This window comes from Leptonychotes weddellii, chromosome 6 (genome assembly GCF_054177405.1).
Source record: "Leptonychotes weddellii isolate Sample4059 chromosome 6, ASM5417740v2, whole genome shotgun sequence".
In the NCBI taxonomy this organism is placed as follows: domain Eukaryota; kingdom Metazoa; phylum Chordata; class Mammalia; order Carnivora; family Phocidae; genus Leptonychotes; species Leptonychotes weddellii.
In genome coordinates this window covers 22524886-22545991 of record NC_138374.1, presented here as the reverse complement: position 1 = coordinate 22545991, position 21106 = coordinate 22524886, and the positions used below count along the sequence as shown (strand labels likewise).

Below are 21106 nucleotides of genomic sequence, written 5' to 3'. Positions count from 1 at the left end.
TTTCCTGAGATTAAGAATTCCTCACATCAGTGAGATCATATGATACTTGTCTTTCTCTGATTGACTTATTTTGCTTAGCATAATACCCTCTAGTTCTATCCACATCATTGCAAATGGCAAGATTTCATTTTTTTGATGGCTGCATAATATTCCATTGTGTGTGTGTATGTATATGTGTGTGGGTGTATATGTATATATCTATATCTATATATCTATATCTATATCTATGTATCTATCTATCTATCATTTATCTATATCTCACATCTTCTTTATCCATTCATCTGTTGATGGACATCTTGGCTCTTTCCATAGTTTGGCTATTGTGGACATAGGGGCAGAAGGTTTATTTGAAAAAATTATAGCTGAGAACTTCCCTAATCTGGAGAAGGAAACAGGCATTCAAGTCCTAGAAGCACAGAGAACGCCCCTCAAAATCAACCCAAATTAAAAAAAAAAATAGGTCAATACCTCAACATATTATAGTGAAGTTTGCAATTTACAAAGATAAAGAGAAATTCCTGAAAACAGCTCTGGACAAGAGGTCCTTAACCTATAAGGGTAGACACATATGGCTGGCAGAAGACCAGTCCACAGAGACCTGGCAGGCCAGAAAGGGCTGGTATGATATATTCAACTTGCTAAATGGGGAAAATATGCAGCCAAGAATACTTTATCCAGCAAGGGTGTCATTTAGAATAGGAGAGATAAAGAGTTTACGAGACAAACAAAAACTAAAGGAATCTGTGAACACTAAACCAGTCCTGCAAGAAATATTAAAGGGGACCGCTTGAGCAGAGAGAGAGCCCAAAAGTAACAAAGACCAGAAAGGAACAGAGACAATTTACAGGAGTAGCAGCTTTACAGGTAATACAATGGCACTAAAATCGTATCTTTCAATAATTACTCTGAATGTAAATGGACTAAATGTTCCAATCAAAAGGCATAGGGTATTAGAATGGATAAAAAAAAAAGACCCATCAATATGTGCTTATAAGGGACTCATTTTAGACCCAAAGACACCTCCAGATTGAAAGTGAGGGTGTAGAGAGCCATTTATCATGCTAATGGACATCAAAAGAAAGCTGGAGTAGCCATTCTTATCTCAGACAAACTAGATTTTAAACCAAAGACTGTGATAAGAGTTGAAGAAGGACACTATAACCTAATAAATAAAGGGGTCTATCCAAGAAGAATATCTAACAATTGTAAATATTTATTCCCCTAACTTGGGAGCAGCCAAATATAAAACCAACTAATAACAAAATTAAAGAAACTCATTGATAATAATACAATAATAGTAAAGGACTTTCACCCCACTCACAGCAATGGACAGCTCATTTAAGCAGAAGGTCAACAAGGAAACCAGGGCTCTGAATGACACACTGGACCAGACAGACTTAACAGGTATCTTCAGAGCATTTCATCCTAAAGCAGCAGAATACACATTCTTCTTGACTGCACATGGAACATTCTCCAGAATAGATCACATCAGGTCACAAATCAGGTTTTATTTTCTTTTTTTTAAAGATTTTATTTATTTATTTGACAGAGAGAGACACAGTGAGAGAGGGAACACAAGTAGGGGGAGTGGGAGAGGGAAAAGCCGGCTTCCCGCGGAGCAAGGAGCCCGATGCGGGGCTCGATCCCAGGACCCCGGGATCATGACCTGAGCCGAAGGCAGATGCTTAACGACTGAGCCACCCAGGCACCCCACAAATCAGGTTTTAACTGGTACAAAAAGACTGAGATCATACCATGCATATTTTCAGACCATAATGCTATGAAACTTGAAGTCAACCGCAAGAAGAAATTTGAAAGGACCACAAATACATGGAGGTACAGAAAATCCTACTAAAGAATGACTGGGCCAACCAGGAAATTAAAGAAGAATTTAAAAAATACATGGAAGCAAATGAAAATGAAAACATGACAGTTCAAAACCTTTCGGATGCAGCAAAGGCAGACCTAAGAGGGAAGTATATAGCAATACATGCCTTTCTCAAGAAGCAGGAAAAGTCTCAAATACACAACCTAACCTTATACCAAAAGGAGCTGGAAAAAGAACAGCAAATAAAGTCTAAATCCAGCAGGAGAAGAGAAATAATAAAGATTAGAGCAGAAATCAATGATGTAGAAATCCGAAAAACCGTAGAACAGATCAATGAAACTAGGAGCTGGTTCTTGGAAAGAATTAATAAGATTGATAAACCCCAAGCCAGACTTATCAAAAAGAAAGGAGAAAGGACCCAAATAAATAAAATAATGAATGAAAGAGGAGAAATCACAACCAACACGGAAGATAGGTAAATAATTATAAGAGAATATTATGAGCAATTATATGCCAACAAATTAGGCAATCTGGAAGAAATAGATACATTCCTAAAAACATATAAACTACCAAAACTGAAACAGGAAGAAAGAGAAAACTTGAACAGACCCATAACCAGCAAGAAAATAGAAGCAGTAATTAAAAATCTCCCAATAAACAAGAGTCCAGGGCCAGATGGCTTCCCATGCTCATGGATTGGAAGAATAAATCTTGTTAAAATGTCTATGCTTCCCAAAGCAATCTACACATTCAACTCAATCCCTATCAAAATACCACCAGTATTATTCATAGAGCTGGAACAAACAATCCTAAAATTTGTATGGAACCAGAAAAGACCCTGAATAGCCAAAGTAATGTTAAAAAAGAAAACCAAAGCTGGAGGCATCCCACTTCCAGACTTCAAGCTGTATGACAAAGCTGTCATTATCAAGACAGTATGGTACTGGCACAAAAACAGACACATAGATCAATGGAACAGAATAGAAAACCCATAAATGGACCCTCAGCTCTATGGTCAACTAATCTTGGACAAGGCAGGAAAGACTCCAGTGGAAAAAAGACAGTCTCTTCAACAAATGGTGTTGGGAAAATTGGACAGCCACATGCAGAAGAATGAAACTGGACCACTTTATTACACCATATATAAAAATAAACTCAAAATGGATGAAAGACCTAAATATGAGGTAGGAATCCACCAAAATCCCAGAGGAGAACATAGGCAGCAAGCTCTTTGACCTTGGCCGCAGCAACTTTTTGCTAGACCTGTCTCCAAAGGCAAGGGAAACAAAAGCAAAAATGAACTATTGGGACTTCATCAATATAAAAAGCTTCTGCACAGCAAAGGAAACAACAAAACTAAAAGGCAACCTAAGGAATGGGAGAATATATTTGCAAATGTCTTATCAGATAAAGGACTAGTATCCAGAATCTATAAAGAACTTATCAAACTCAACACCCAAAGAACAAAGAATCCAATCAAGAAATGGGCAGAAGACATGAACAGACATTTCTTCAAAGAAAACATACAAATGGCCAATAAACACATGAAGAAAATGCTCAACATCATTCAGCATCAGGGAGATACAAATCAAAACCTCAATGAGATACCACCTCATACCAGTCAGAATGGCTAAAATTAACAACTCAGGAAACAACAGGTGTTGGTGAGGATGTGGTGAAAGGGGAACCCTCTTACATTGTTGGTGAGAATACAAACTGGTGCAGACACTCTGGAAAATAGTATGGAGCTTCCTTAGGAATTTAAAAATAGAACTACCCTAAAACCCAGCAATTGCACTTCTACATATTTATCCAAAGGATACAAAAATTGTGATTTGAAGGGGCACATGCACCCCAATGTTTATCGCAGAATGTCCACAATAACCAAACTATGGAAAGAGCCCAGATGTCTATCAACAGATGAATGGATAAAGAAGATGTGGTACATATATATATATATACAATGGAATACTATTCAGCCATCTAAAGAATGAAATCTTGCCATTTGCAATGACATGGATGGAACTAGAGGGTATTATGCTAAGCGAAATTAGTCAGTCAGAGAAAGACAATCATCATATGATTTCACTCATCTGTGGGAATTAAGAAACAAAACAGTTGAACATAGGGGAAGGGAAAGAAAAATAAAATAAGATAAAAACAGAGAGGGAGGCAAACTCTTAACTCTTAACTATAGGAAACTATAGGAAACCAACTGAGGGTTGCTGGAGGGGAGGTGGGTAGGGGGATGGGGTAATTGGGTGATGGGTATTAAGGAGGGCACTTGATGTAATGAGCAGTGGGTGTTAGATGCAACTGATGAATCACTAAATTCTACCCTGAAACTAATAATATACTATGTGTTAACTAAATTGAATTTAAATAAAAAATTTTAAAAAGATTTATATAATACATTTTAATATATATTATATATATATAAACTTTCAGAGATAGCAAATAAATTCTTACTCAAATCAAAGATAAGCAATGTATTCTCAAAGTCAAATCAGAGTTTACATTAAGCTTGACAAGCCAATCTTAAAATTCAAATAGAAAAATAAATGTGAATAAAAAGGCCAACATTTTTCTTTTTTTGAAAAAGAAGAGTAAAGGGAGAATTACCTTCAAGGTATAAAATTATTTTATAAAGGGGGTGCCTGGGTGGCTCAGTCATTAAGCGTCTGCCTTCGGTTCAGGTCTATCCAAGGGTCCTGGGATGGAGCCCCACATCGGGCTCCCTGCTCGGTGGGAAGCCTGCTTCTCCCTCTCCCACTCCCCCTGCTTGTGTTCCCTCTCTCGCTGTGTCTCTCTCTGTCAAATAAATAAATAAAATCTTTAAAAAAAATTTTATAAAGAGATAACTATCAAAATAGTTTGGAATTAGCCTAGGAAATGATCAATACTCAATTTCAGAATAGAGAGTCCAGAAACAATACTGCATACATGGGAATCCAGGGATTGACAGAGGAAGCACTGCAAATCACTGGAGAAAGGGTGGTATTCAATAAAAAGCACTGGTGAAATGGGCTATTCATTTGAAAAAATAATTTAGATCCATACCTCATACCATTCATGAAAATAAATTACAGGTGAAATAAAGGAGTATTAGAAAAAAAAAAGTATGTGAGACTTTGGAAGACCTTTTAAAATCAGATATACAGGACAAAAGTTCTAAATAAAATATCAATACATTCCGATCATAACATAAATTCTGCATTTTAAAAGGCATATTATAAAAGTTAAGACACAAGACAAAAATATTTGTCGTATATTAGGCTGGACCATATAAAACTCTGATTTCATGTGATTCAGCCTAATAATAAAGCCAGCTCTAGATTTTACCCTTGCACACCTCTGTGCTCTTTCCCCCTCCCAGCTGACTGTGGCGAGCTCAAGCAAGGCAACGTCACAAGCCAGGTGCTAAAGACAGCAGAATCTCTGCCTCCTGCATCTCTGAATAACTGCATGGAACAGAGCAGCTAATGACCTGAAATAAACTCCCAATCCCTATGCTACTATATTTTTGGAGTTTGGTTATTATCACAGCTTAGCTAGCCCTAATTATCACAAATATAAATTAAAAATAAAAACAAAGAACTCTACAATCAAAAGGAAAAAGACCAACAACCTGATAGAAAAATAGGCAAAGGATATGAACAATGAATTCACAGAAGAGGAAGGTCTTTTAGAGTTATGAAAAGATATTCAACCTAATTAGCAATAAGGAAAGTCAAACAAAGGGGAGGAAATTCCCAAAGAAAAATGTGAGGACATTTCCCAGAACTGAAAGACAAAGGTTTTTTATTGAAAGTGCACACCAATGTCTAGCACATGAGAAAGACAAAAACTAGCAAACGAACGAGGGTCCTGGTACAAAATAGATGACACACTCAAATGGGATAACTGGGGAGAGGGACTTTTACAAAAGGATTGTCAGGGTAAAGCAAACCAGCAAGGTATGATAAAGCATCTCGGAGTAGCAACCACAGAAAGCTCTCACCACTCCTACGTGTGAAGGGCAAGCGTGGGGATTGGTTACTGGAACCTGGAGAGATCAGTAGCTGTAGGAAAGGGCTGGCTGTGACTGTCAAATCATAATACCACAAAGAGGCCACTGGAGGAGTAAAGACACTTCCCATCTCCTGCTGACGCCACTCATTGACTATGCCCAACCAGAAGCCAGTGGCAAGATAGCACATTGATAATATCCACAAAGGCCCGCCTCTTGGGGCTGAGAACAGAAAGGAGAAGGGTGGGGAATATATCCGCACCAGCAAACCAAGAATATCCATCAAATCTATCAAGGTGCATAACTGTGAAATTTCCTAACAGCTGGGATAAATGATCCTATAAGTTCTCAGAGACAAAATCTGGTTACCTAGAAAGAATTGGGAATCAGAAAGGAATTGGATTCTCTAAAGCAAACACTGAGAGCTAGAAGATGATGGAGCAAGCCTTCAAAATTCTGAGGGGAAATCAAGGAACACCGAGGCAAGCTATCAAATGAGTGTAACGGTAGGATAAAGACATTTTAAGAAAAACCAAGTTTCAAAAATATCCCTCCCACATGCCCTTTCCCAAGAACAGAGCCAGAGCATTGTACAACTCTAAGAGGGCAGGCACCATCCACACTGCATTACATTTAAATGGCATGCCAGAAGCACGTCTGTCTGATAAATGATGTCCTCAAGCATGCAACACCACAGCAGTCCTGCTTAGGAAGCTACTGGAAGATGTACATCAAGAATACAAAGAAAAATGAATGGGGCCCTGGAAAGAGGGACTCCAACTCAGATGGCAGGTGATGACAGACCATGTACCTGGTCTAGGAAGCAGGGTGCTTAGACTAGAGCTGGAAGATGAAAAAGGAGGTCATGAAAACAAACAAACCAACAAACCACTGACAGCTTGACTACCTCAGGTATTTGACTGTACTGAGAAGAGTTTTTAGCATTTTGAGAGAGTCTGAGTCGGTAACAGGTATATAGAAAGGCTTAATCTAAAACATAGGCAATTATTAACTCCAGGAAAAATATGATTATAAAAATGGAAATTAATCATAATATACCATGTGACCTGGCTTTGAAGAATATTTACGTAACTATAACAGTGTGCACACTGAGTAGGGATTTATGTGTATGTTATAGTGATGGGCTGTAAAAGAGCCTAAATACTCATCTTCCAAACCAGGAAGCCCACAGTTGGTGTCAAAATAGAAATGTCAAGAAAAAACAGTATTAAAAAGACCATTTGGAGGGGCGCCTGGGTGGCTCAGTTGGTTAAGCGACTGCCTTCAGCTCAGGTCATGATCCTGGAGTCCTGGGATCGAGTCCCGCATCAGGCTCCCTGCTCAGCGGGGAGTCTGCTTCTCCCTCTCACCCTCCCCCCTCTCATGCTCTCTCTCTCATTCTCTCTCTCAAATAAATAAATAAAATCTTAAAAAAAAAAAAAAAAAGACCATTTGGAAAGACAGAGGTAAAATATCCAAACAAAAAAGCTGAAAGAATTGAAAACATTTGCCTCGGGAGTACAGGAATCATAGTGAAGAAAAGTAGGGCAGGTGTCGCTTTAAAAACATTATTTTTAATTATATAACTCATTATTTAAATTGTAAAACTGTAAACATATAACTTTGATAAAAATAAAATATTAAAAAAAAGTAAGACCCAGTGTTTCAGAAAGACTGAGAAGAAAACCAGTGTTTATATATAGTGTGATATGGTAAAAATTCCACCATGTTACAGCACCTCAGAAAACCGACCTTACTGGCAGAGGGAAAAATGGGTACAGCTCCTCATGCTGTATTGGATAAAATAAAGCTCAAAAAGGAATTTTAGACTGAGGCCAGTGTATTCATTTATGAAATCACAACACTTACAGTTTTAGCAAGTGCTTTGATTCCTGTTTTTATCTCTTTCCTTTTCTTGGAAAACAGTTTAACCTCATTTTTGATGGCCTGAAATGGAACAAGTATATCACTTAAACAGGCAAGAGAAATGATAGTTATATGATAGAGAGGTAGATACATGCATACAGGGGTACAGAGATACATAGGTAGCACTTCTCTGGAAACAATTTTTGTAAAGACTAATAATACGAAGTGTACATGAAATACCACCACTGCAGTGCCTTGCTGAAGTCCCCTGCTGCTATGTAAGTGACCCTCGAAGCAACTTGCAACTGATGTCATTTAGAAGGCCAACGGAAAGAAGATAAATAGTAAAAAAATTAAATAGAGAATAGCTGACAAAGGAACTAGTCTGCTATTTTACTGGGAACTTGAGTGAGACTAACAAGCTAAATCCAGACACAAGCTGCTAGCTGTCACCTTCCTGCACATCTGAAGCCATCATGTCCTTTTCTCCTTTTCCTGGCCCACCCATTTTCTTTAAATCAACTTTGCAGCATCCTCCAACATTCACCCCAACATGAAGTATCTGATTATTCTTCACTTTGGCTTCCCCTAGACAGGTTTGTTCTGTTTCATATTAGCTTAAGTACTTACTGTTCCTAAAGCTAACACCTTCATCTAAAAGGTTGGGCTAGATTAGGGTGTTTGCTTTCAGGGAAGTTACACTTGTATGATGTAATCCTCTGCCAAGTAGTATCTCATTCTACTTTCTAACTTTCCAATGGGTTTTCATAGGAAACTAATCTATTTGGCACACTTACAGAGCATTATTTCAAACCTCTTCCATGTTTTATAAATACCTCTTGGCTTTTTTGTTGTATCCAGGGAATTTCCTTTAAATTGTCAACTTGGACTAATTCCTCTTGTGATGAATCAATGCTTGGCTTCATATTCTCATTCATCTTAGAAGAAGACAGATATTTCTTAAAATTAAAATTCTTTTCCTCCCACTCAACTTCATATAATTGCTTTGGATCTCTTTGCACTTGTTGCATTTTTAAAATAATACCAAAAATTTTGCCTGCCCAAGATGTAATATTTTATTAATTTAATTCCTACCAGTCTGTCCTTATATCAGCCACACTTTTCACTGAGAAAGCAAAAATGATCAGACAGGTCACACATTCACCAAATCACTCTTTGCCTCCTTCCTGTCATTGTGGACCACATGCTCCTGCCTATCAAGCCCAGCCCAAAGTAAATTTGTACTTAGAATCTCAATCTTTTCCTCCTTTTGGGGTCTTTACACTTAAAAAAAATCCCATTGCCTTTCTACACCATCCATTCCTCCTTCCTACTGAAAACTGATATCTGATTTAGAAAGGAAGAGAGAGTGGGTGGGGGAAGAGGGGAAGGAAGGAAGGAAGGACAAGCGATATATTGGAACTCAACTGTGTGTTCAGATTTTGATTCCAAATTCAAGGACTCTCCTTGTTGTATACTTAAATAATCATTCTCCTCATCCATGGTGTTGCTCAGAGAAATTAAAAGTTTCTGGCAATAATGGATCATTTCACTGGCTAGGTTTCCTCCAAGCCGCCTATATTAATAAAAAGGAAAAGAAACCGACTACAAAAATCACAATTTAAAAAGGTCACATTTTAACAGCATTATTTCCGGATACCTAACCGTTTCTACACAAAGAAATATGGGGTTAATTCTCCACAGTGCCCTGTAGTTATTAGTACTCTACTTCTTAGAGTGAGCCCTTTCATAGGCTCCCGGACATGACAGTCCTCTTGACCTCTCTGAGGTGACCTCTTCTCACACTGTCCCTGGATCCTTACCCGACACGTTCTCTGACCAACCTTGGCCACTGCACAGAAGAGCCACTGTTCCAGTGGAGCCTTAGAATGTACTAGGCATTGCACTGCTTCACATACATAATCACACTGTCATATTTGGTCCTCATCACCCCCACCCACCATTGAGGGAAGCATTACTTCCATGCAATATACCAGGGCATCTCAAACTTTAGGCACATCAGCATTGCATGGATGAGGGTTTGTTAAAAACAGATTCCTGGGCCCCACCCACAGAGATTTTGATTCAGAAACTTTGGGTAAGGACCAAAAATAAGCATTTCTAACAAGCTTATGGTTGCTGCAGACCCCACCTTGAGTAACAAACACTGTTATAGATGATTTAGAGAGGGTATTGTTATGTGCCTAAGGTCACAAATTAGTAAGTCCTGGACCATGGTTTCAAACTCAACTTTGTTTTGAGTCAGAAGTCCACGTGATTAACTACCCATGGATGGAAATGTCCTTACTTCTATACAGAGGGCTCCAGCACTCGTTCACTGTTGCCGGAGATGCTGTTTGTTCATTTACTGTACAGGATGTGTCAGGACTTATATATGAGATACAAGTTAGTATTTTACTTAGATTCCCTGCATAAAATGGGCATGATGATGCAGTGTTCAAATGAGTCTCTAATATAAATGACTACCAGAACTGTTATGACATAAAATCTCCATTTACATTTATTTAATATTTACAAATATTTAACATTTTCACAGTGTCACTGGGAAAGTCCATGTTTTGTTATTGTTTTAATCACAGAAAGCACCACAAGATATTTTTTTGCAGAAATAAATTGCACACTAACTAATGATATCCATTGACAGGCCAAACAACGCAACATATAAAGTCGAGGCTATCACCTTCAGGCTCTCTATGCTTTGGTCATCATTTACATGCTTGAGTAGTATTTTATTTAGAATTTTAATTTAATCTAAGCAAAGTCTAAATAATTTAATATTGTCTAAGCAAAGTCTAACTAGGGAAGTATATCTACATGTTTGTGCACATGCATACAAATCTATGTCAGGTTTTTAAGGGATGAATAGGAGTTTAAAAAATTATCTACTCTTCAGGATTGTCCTCATTCCTTGTACTCCTCCAACAGGTGTTATGAAAGGGAGGACTGATCATTTCATATGTACTAACTATGTCTTGTTATTTTTTGTATTTTGGTGCTTTGACATCTGGGGTCTTGCTGACGCTGGAGGGACTGCCCCTTCCAAGACCCGCCAATTGCTACAGATAGGAAACCACTCACCCTGGAGCCACCTCTTAAATGCAAACCAATCAATCCAGAGCCCACACCTCCAACTCAGGGCTACTATTTCCCTGCTTTAATCACCCCTGGGCCAAGTGCCAGACAACCGAGGCCAGCATCTATGCCCCAGAACCTGCTGACATGATCCAAACTAGCCAATGCTAAACCTGCCTGCTCCTTCCCATGGAAACCAAAACAAGGCTTTTGCCCACGTTTCCTGTGTTCCCTCTGCCTCCTTCCCCACCTAGGTGCTTTCCCATGTGGCCCTGGCACAGAGCTTGGCAAACCTCCTTCTCTTGGGATCTGTGAGTATAATAATTTTTTCAATGGCAGTTGTCTCCTGTTACGGTGGCCTTGCTCTGTGTAAATAGTAACAAAATCTTTATTTTAAAAATACTATACCACATGAAGTTGCCTACTGTACACTGTACATACCTCCATCTTAGGTAAACAAGGGTGCCATCATCTCTCCCATTCACCAGAATGTTTTGTCCATCCATTGAAATTCTCACTGATTGAATCCCATGCCCCTGGTGAGAATGACTCCGACTTCGAACAAACGTTTCCTCAACAGTTTTAGGAACAAAGCGCAGAAATTACAAATGCAATTCTACCACATGGTTTTTCTAAGAGGGTCACATGCACTTTTGCTTGTTGCTAAATCGTTTTGTATTTGTTAACAGCATTTTATTTGGCATGGAAGTAGCATTTTAGTAATACATAGTAGTGAAAATCCCTAGTTCAAAACACACTCACCAATACTGGTTTATTTTCTCATTTGTGAAGAATGGAAGGAGAGGGACTGTTATCACCAATCTGTAATAGGAAAGCCAAACACACAGAAGCAACTTGCTAAAGGCTACAGAGTTAGGGGACGGGCCTTGAGCGAGCAGAAATGGCAGATTCAGATGCCTTCAAGGGTCAGGTAGGTTTCATCTATGTGTGATGAGTGGTTGAGAAAAGGTAGTAGGCACTGTGAAGAATGGAGGGTAACATGTCCCAGATGAAGCATGCTAAACCATTTCAAGTAGAACCCAAACAAAACACATCACTGATTTGTTACACAGGGCAACAGTTTAAGTTCCTTGACTAAAAACTGGGATTTCTGTGTCACACTGGTTCTCAACCATGATTTTTTTTAATTTAACTTTCTGAATAGGCAATACATTCAAATGGTTCAAGATTCAAAAACTATAAGAGTATGCAGTGAAATCTCCTTCCTGTCTCCATTCCCCAGCCACCTCCCAAAGCCAGTCAATGTAATTAATACTTTTAACATCCTGTCAGAGGCTTTTAAATGTATATGAACAAATTTTTATGCAGACATAATTTTAAACATAAATTGTAGCATAATATATTATGCACCTTGCTTTTCCTTCTTAAAATTAGATCTTGAGGTTCTTTGCATATTGTGGCATAAGTATTTTCTCATTCTGCATAAGATTCCATTTTTTCTTTATGTCTTGTTCATACAGCATTATCTATTTATCCAGTCCTCCACTGATGATCATTAGGTTGCTTTTACAAAGACTGCTGCATGAATAACCTCATATATGAGGTGCTTTGCTTAGAATCACCCAGAAGAACTTTGATGCCTTGCCACGTCATGCCACCATCAGCAGTGGCATCTTTATAAATCATTTGAATAAGAGAAAATGTAGCAAAGTTTGCAAATTGTCAACTTCAAAATAATCTCTAAGGGATTCAAGATTTTTCCTGTATAATAATAGTATCAGTTTTGCTCAGTTGTAGTCCAAATATGGTTTCTTACACAGATGAACAAGGAGAGCCAGATGTACACACCAGGGCCCAGTTTATCTGTGGACCTGCAGGAGTATGTCATGTAGGTGGTTGCAAGGCTTCAGGTGTGTGGGGTAGAACCCTGGGTAAGAATCACTGGCCTCATTAAAGTATACCGATAACCAGTTCAACTGGGTCTCAAAACCTAGAAAAGGATCCTCCACAGTTGGGGGAGAAGAAACTATTTTCACTTTCTCAATGGAAATCAGGAATGGTAGCAGTATTGGTGATGTTGAGGTCCACAAGTGATGAGGGAGGACTCAGTAAGGGCCACACTCTCTCCCTTATGCTCTTCCAGCATCACTTGAAGAACTGGGTGGGGGAGAAGGGGAAGCAGCAACCAGCTCAGAGTCGCTCCAGGCCAGGGAGACGGGAGTAATAATCCCTAGGTTTACACAGCAATTCACTATTTCCAAAGCAGTTTTGCATATACCCTCTCCCTGGCTCTCATCAGAATCCCACAGGTTGAGAGCATGAAAGGTTCCCCCAATATTACAGATGAGCATCTGAAGCTCAGTGAAGCTCAGTGAGTCTCCAAGACACGCAACTAAGTGGTGATGGAGCTGGGCTGCAGCTCACCTGCAGTATCCCTGTCCCATGCTCTTTATTGGCAGATCTCTGTCTACTGGTTGGTGTTTCCTCCCTTGGAAACTCAAACCTCAGTATATAAAAACGCCTATAAAATGTTTAAGTCAATACTACCATCAGTGGTAAATAAGTTATGAATTAATTTACCTAAGAAAGAAGCCCAATTACTTCCCTAGGGCTTTTTTTCCTTATATGAGATCAAGATATACATCCCAAGATTAAAAAAAAAAAAAAAAAAAAAAAGAGTAGCTTACCAAAGTATGAACATCTCGGATACACAAAATTCCACCTTTAGCTATTGTTATGAGCCACAGCCCATGTGGAGACAGAGTGAGCATTCCGGGTCCATAGTGTTTGCTTTGCACTTTTTGGTATGGCTTAAGAATGCAAATACCACTGTGTTCCTGCCAATCAAAGAACATGACCCCATTATAGAAAAGATCAGGGGAGCAGCACCTTAGAGCTTGCACTTGTGCATATATGGTCAGATTCAAATCTGCAAACACTGTCGATGTAAATAAACCGATACACCACATTTCTTGCACCACATTTTCATCTCTGTTTGCAAATTAAAGTTTGTTCTAACCAACCAAGAGAAGTCTTTATACATTAGCTACCATTAAAGATCCCAGCCTGCACCAACAATCTTTATTTTTTAAAAAAAGATTTTTTGTATTTATTTGAAAGACAGCACACACATGCATGAGCAGGGGGGAGGGGCAGAGTATTGAGTGGGAGAAGCAGACTCCCCACTGAGCAGGGAGCCCGACATGGGGCTTGATCCCAGGACCATCCCCCACCCCCGCTCCGATTATGACCTGAGCCGAAGGCAGATGATTAACTGACTGAGCCACCCAGGTGTCCCTGACAGCCTTTATTTTTTACTAATTCTTTTCACATACCCCCATGCTCAAGTCCAGTTGAATGAGTCAGTATTCCCTCATGTACTTCCACCTCCAAGCCCCTACACATGCCGTGAATTTTGTCTGGAATGCCCTTCCCCACTCCATTCCCACCAACCTGTCCCCTCTCTACCTCAGCAACTCCCACTCCCTGCCAAGATTGTACACAATATTTCTCCATGTCTAAGTCTGACCTATTCTTCAAAAGCCAGTTACATCCTCCGTGAAGCTTTCCTTGAATTCTCCTTGCCACAAACATTTCTCTTTCTTGGAATTTCTATGTCTCATACCTTGCTGACATTGGCTGCCCTGGAAGAGGTAGGTTTAGAAGGGAGGGTGGTAGATAATCTGGGCCAGTGTGTGTAGCAGGAGTGGTATTATATGACAGATGCTTGAAATGAGTGTAATGCAAGGATGGCAGAAACATAGTTTATCTATTTTGTGCAATTTTGCATGTGGCTCAGGTGCAAAGTTCCATGGAAAACCATTGACACCTAATACCTGTGGAATAGATGTTCCATGGCTATGTTGTTTTTAAAGGCACTAAAATAATTGTGTTATCTGCATGTTTATCTGACAAGCAGGATGTATGTAGCACAAGTATGACAGTGCTCAAAGGTATGTATGATGGATTAACAAATAATGCTAATAATGTATCTAATTCAAGAATATTATGTTACTATACTAAAGCCATTGTTAACTGGACTATAATGTTAAAGCATGGATTGTGTCTAATTAATACAATGTATCAATCTTGACTTCTAAGATAAATAATAGCACGCTTAAGTTTTGGCATACTTGTTCAGGAAGAAGGTAGCTGCAGATATATGGCACTTGGTTACAGAAGCCATATATTTGGTGACTTTGAAAGTCCAGCACGGCAGAAGACAGGCTGTGTTCTATCTCATACCGGAACCTGTGAATGAGTGCATCTTTCAGCCTCCCTCTTTCATCAATAAAGCTCGCAGAAACTATAAGATTTGGGGAAGAAGAGAGATCATTTTCACTGTATGTTGATTTTATTTTTTAATCATAATGAATAACTATGAAAATTTAAATAAAAATTTAAATGCTCAATTAATAATGCAGAGGCTATTGAGAGGATAAAAATGATTCAAAACAACTTCATTAGAAGTTCATTAGAACTACTTGAGTATTAAATGACTGATAGTGCGTAAAATATCCTTTATAAGGTCTTGGCTAATTTAATCAATTAAGTAGAGGCATATTAAAAGATACTCATGATGGTCTAGAGATTCTTAAGACACAAGAGTACTTTGAGGTTTTTCAGCTCTCTTATGCTCCGTAATTATGTATTTGCAAACTAGCTACCCAAATATATTTGTTATCTAAAACAAAGAGTGTCTATTTTATCAGACCTCTTTATCCAAAAAGCTTTCTTTACAATTCTGTCAGTGAAAGTAACTACACAGTAACCTGTCTGAAGTTAACCATGTATATTTGAAGCTACAAAACAAGAGATATCACAAAATGACAAATCAATCTGACAAAAGTGCCAGTTGACCCTGTTTCTCTTCTCTTGTAATAAGATAGGTTCATATGAATGACAAGGCCCAGAGGAAAGTCCACATATCACATTGGTTAGCAGCTACATCAGTTTTACTTTGTAAGATGCACAAAAGATGGCCATTTTACCTCTTCACAGGCTAAGAGGAAAAAAAATGCAATCACTAGGGGGAAAAAAAAAAGAAAGAAAGCTAAGCAGCTACTCATCTGGGCCCAGCACAGAATTGGTTGCTTGATTTTTCTTTACCTTGTGGTAGTATTTTAGGCAGAGTAAATATTTCCAATCTGCTTCTTCCTGTTTCTGGAAGTGGGGAAAGCACGATCACTTCTACTATGTCTGTTTCCAAAAGAGACACTGTGGATATTTGTAAAATGTCTTTGCCCACCTCTGAAAGCAAACGGAAATCATCATAAGTGGTCATTCATAAGTTTAAAGAATCTTTTATCTTCCCAAGTAAGATACCATGTTATAGAATTGCCTTCACTAAATCTTTAGATTTCAATTTATTTACTGCATATTTAAAGTAATCTTTAAATATAAGTGATGGGGACATTTTTGATGAATGATGAGGAACTGTCGTGATTAGATATCTGGGTTGGCAGATTCAAGCCCGCTCAGTGGGGCTCAGCTCCTTTCCTTGTCAGGGAAGCCTCTGGAGTATGCCATCTTCACCTCAACAGCACCTCCATGCTCCAGCCCCTTGATGCTCCACTGTGGCCTGTTCATCCACTCCTGATATTGGATCAACTCAGGCATCAGTGTTCTTTGCATCTATAGCCAAGGTATTGCAGGGGTGGTGGAAATGCCCATGACGTGATGAGTTTGCTCCTCTGGAAATCGGGCCTCTGGAAGGTGCCATGCCTGGGGCACATCTTCGGTTCTTTCCAGAGTCACTACTCCCCCTTTCCACAGGAGCTGTTCTATATGTGTCCACTTTATCAGCCTCTCCCCTCAGATATTCAGCTGATGATCTTTCCTCTGACATAACAAAGAAGACCAAAGACATCTGATACAAAGTGGATCTCAATGTTCTTATCCAGAAGGCATTTTTGTATGAACAAAATGCAATCCTTCACATTTCTGATATTGAACTCATGCCACTAATCTCCTATTAGACCATGTGCTCTCAAGGACCTCATTTTATCTTCTTGTGTCTTTTATGATTTCTTCTATTCAGCTCTCAAGACTCCCCGGTCTTCAAATTGAGCCCTTGCTACAACCTGCTTCCCCACCATGGTTGCCATCTATGCCAATTCTCTTTTCTCTGCTGCAAACTCCTTAAAACAGGAGTTGCTACTTACTGACTTCACTTTCTGACTGCCTAGCCCTCATTGCACTTGAGTTCGTGCCAGTCCACACCCTCAGCCAGCTTCCTCCCTCAAGGTCTTTCTGGAGCGGGCGACTCCCAGTGCTCTCATTACTCTGGCCTGTCCTGTTTGCTTCACTGCGCCATCTTCCTTGGTCCATAACTTAACTGGAAGTTGCTTTTCCCATCCCACACTCTGACTGACCAGATATATTAAAAAATGGAATATTTAGGCAGGATGTACATACACTCTGAGGTAAGCCATAGGTCCTACCATGCTCCATGCGTTCACATTTACATATTTAGCTTACCTGTTTGGTCTCATTAAGCAATTGGATTTGCTTTTACTCTGTTTTCTTAAGCCATCTCATCAGCTTCCATAATTTCAAGATCAGAATTCTATCATTGAGACTTGAACTACAAATCTCCATTTCCAAACATTAGCTAAATATCCCCCACTAAAGAGCTTATTAGCTTCAGCTCTACAGAGCTCGTCAGCTCACATTATCCCTCAACCTTTTGTCTTAAGTTTTTACTTCATTTGATGAAATCACAGGCTAGAAATTTTGGAGTCATTGCTGATCCTCCCCTTTCACATTTAATGGAATACCAAGTCCTATCAACTCCATCACTCAGAGCTGTCCCCTCCTTTCTCTTTCTATGACTGCTGCACAGTGTTTGCACTGTGAATAAGAGCAAAAGCCTGAGGATAGACTTCCTGAGTTCGAGTCCTGGCTCCACCATTACCACGCTATATGACTCTGAATGAGTACTTAACTGTGCCTCAATTGCCTCATCTGTAAATTGGGATAGTAATAGTCTCTACCTCATAAAAGTTGTCTGTAAGGGTTAAATGAATTAACACATGCCAAGTTCTTAGAACACTGACTATCACATGGCAAGGAATCCCTCAATAAATGTTGGCTGTTGTTATGATTATATCACTCTTGCCTGGGCTACTATAATTATTCCCTAACTCATCTTTTTTATTCCATTCTCTTGCCTTTCAGCTCTATCCTTCACACTTGTGGCAGAGTCATCCTCTAAAATCCAAGTCAAATCATACCTGTATCATCTTGGAAACTTCTGATGGTGTCTCATTACCCACAGAAAAAAGTTCAGACTCCTTGGAATGATATTCAAGACCCTCGTCTTCTTTCAGACTTCATTGCCATGATCATCATCTAATAAACGCTTCTGTTTACCTATTATACCAGACTTCCTACCATTCCAAGTGCCTTTGCTCAGTCTTTTGTCTTGAGCGGGAATACTAATATGCCCCATCCTCCATGACTTACACCCTCAGAGAACTCTCCCCCAATCCTCTACACCTCCTTATCTGTGTCCCCCTTTACCCCCACTCCTTTCCTCATACCTGGCAGAATTAATTGCTTCTTCCTCTGAGACCACACAGCACTCTGCTTATTCCTCCACCACTAAATTGTCTCCTTGACCTTGCCATACCCCCACTGGCCTAGGTTCAGCATTTTACACCTAGTAGTCTCTCACTAATTTTAAAAAGTCAATGAATAAATTTAAAAATATGTTTTGGGGAAAATATACATATATATTTGGTCCTTAAGCCAGAAAGAAAAGTATTAGTTCTTACTATTTATCATATAAGTGTTACTTCACCTGCCAGGTCTGTCGTTTACTTGGGCATGTGGATGGCATTACTGAAAAAGCTGGATATCATTTTGTTTAAAGAGGAAATATTAAAGATGCATGGAATAAAACTTTCTTTAGCTATCTTTATTAAATAGAAATAAAATATTTTAAAATATATTTCAAGGATAAACCAAACTCCTTTTGTAATAACATTAGAAATATCTAGCATTATATATATGTGTATAATATACACATATATTATATAATGTATATAATATGCATATATACACTATATATAATGTCTAACATTAGAGATATCTAAATTAATTCATTAATTTATTTCAGAAGGTTTATTTAACATCAACTGTGTACCAAGCAGATGTACCAAAAACCCTTTAAATATGATGTAGAATTCTCCTATGTAACTTACAGCAGTTATTTAAATGTCTCTTTTTTAGAAAATATACTGCAAATAATTGTTTCACTAGAGCCCCATTTCCACAATCTTAAATTTTTGGAATGAAGTGACCAATATTTTAAATTAATAAGCATTCCATGTAGTACCTACGAATCCAAGGATCTGAAACAAGCTTGATGGATTGGCATTGATAATAAAGACATAGCCTTCTGATGTTCCAACTAATAGATATATCCCTCGCTGGTCATAACTAGAAAAGAAAGAAAACAAGAAATCTGAGGATCCAATTTTACTTGTTTCACTAATAAGATGGTAAACAAATTTATTGAATGACAGCATGGAGATACACTCAAAACCAGTCATTCTTACGGTTTTTGACTTTTAATATTATCCCATCTTATAAAAAAAGCCAAGTGATGACATACAAATGCAATCATGACATTCTAGGTTAATGCTGTTTCCAAATTGCAGCTTATAAGTGCACAGTCAAGAAGATGCAGTAGCATCCTCATCATAACTGAATGAAATATGATAGCAGAGCCTTCTTGGTATTTCTGGGGGAAGTAAACAGTCCTCACACCAGTGATCAGTGCAACATCGCAGCCCTCTGCAGTACTAATGCCTCATGGGGGGAGGAAGAATGTAGTGAAATGTTTCTGCACCTTCATCAAATTAGAAAAATGGCAAGATACAAATTAAAATAAGAGGATCTGAGAAAGAGGAGGCGGCAAATGTGTAGATAGAGGGAGGTGAGGGGTCTTCTGCCAGAGCGGGAGAGGGCCACTTGCAGGAAACAACGCGGTGGGTGGAAATCCGGCTCCTCTAGGCGCTATCCTAGAGCAATCCTCGAAAGGCTTCTCTCGTCACCTCTCTGAACCTGAATTCTCTCATTTGTGGAACAGGGACAAGCATAATACCCTTCCGACCAGTGTAGTGAGGATCACATTCAATAAGCTACAGTGTATGACAGGACCTCAAACTGTAAAGCAGGGCACAAATGTCAGTTCTGATAATACTATTATGACAAATTAACAAAAGAAAGAATAATAGCAACAGATGAGTCTAAATCCAATGTATTTGTGCTGTCTTCTAAAAAGTATTACTTCAAAAGATGTGAAGTCATCTAAACGCCCATCAATACAATCTTTTAAAAATGCTGGGATATTGGGTATTTACCCCCAAAATACAAAAACACTAATTTAAAGGGATACAGGCACCCCTATGTTTACTGCAGCATTATCTCTAATAGCTAAATTATGGAAGCAGCCCAAGTGCCATTGATAGATGAGTGGATAAAGACGATGTGGTGTATGTCCATGCAATGGAATATTACTCAGTCATAAAAAGAATGAAATCTTGCCATTTGCAACAACATGGATGGAGCTAGATAGTATAATGTTAAACAAAATAAGTCAGTCAGAGAAAGACAATTATCCTATGATTTCACTCATATGTGGAATTTAAGAAACAAAACAAATGAGCAAAGGAAAAAGAGAGAGAGAGAGAGAGAGGCAAACCAAAAAACAGACTCTTAACTATAGAGAACAAACTGATGGTGACCAGAGGGGAGATGTGTGGGGGAAGGGTGAAACAGGTGATGGGGATTAAAGAGTACACTTAGCATGGTGAGCACTGAGTAATGTATAATAGAATTGTTGATCACTATAGTGTACACCTGAAACTAATATAACACTGTATGTTAACAATACTGGAATTAAAATAAAAAATTATAGTATATCCATATAATGGAGTACTATGTAGCCATAAAACAGAATAAGGAAGGTCTTTATGTGTGGATAGAAATCATGGTCCAAGAGATACCATGAAGTGAAAAAAAAAAGAGGCATAGAACATTGTATATGGTTTGCTATCTAAAAGCAAAGACATTTAAATAAAAACTTGAAAAAAAAAATAAAAGCAAGGGCAGTGACTCTGGAGCCCAACTGCCTGGGTTCTGCTTCTGACATTTGCCATTTCCTACCTGTGTAACATGAAGCAAGTCACTTAAACACTTTGTGTCTCATCTCCCTGAGGAGACAAGAGCATCCATCTCACGAAGTTAATAGAATCAAGCACATAGCACATTTTTTTTTTTTTTAAGATTTTATTTATTTGACAGAGAGAAACACAGTGAGAGAGGGAACACAAGCAGGG

At 38.7% G+C, this 21106-nt stretch overlaps 1 protein-coding gene across 1 annotated transcript in view; it reads right to left on the bottom strand.

Annotated features, from left to right (window-relative positions):
* Positions 1–21106, bottom strand: part of CFAP43 (cilia and flagella associated protein 43) — a 96371-nt gene that overhangs the window by 46998 nt on the left and 28267 nt on the right. Inside the window, exons 5-12 of the mRNA XM_081823071.1 lie at positions 19099–19253; positions 15867–16007; positions 14891–15063; positions 13445–13594; positions 11238–11368; positions 9132–9279; positions 8540–8641; positions 7707–7784 (exon numbers count right to left, since the gene is read on the bottom strand). Coding sequence (XP_081679197.1) covers positions 7707–7784; positions 8540–8641; positions 9132–9279; positions 11238–11368; positions 13445–13594; positions 14891–15063; positions 15867–16007; positions 19099–19253 — 1078 coding nt within the window. The remainder of the gene's footprint in view (positions 1–7706; positions 7785–8539; positions 8642–9131; positions 9280–11237; positions 11369–13444; positions 13595–14890; positions 15064–15866; positions 16008–19098; positions 19254–21106) is intronic.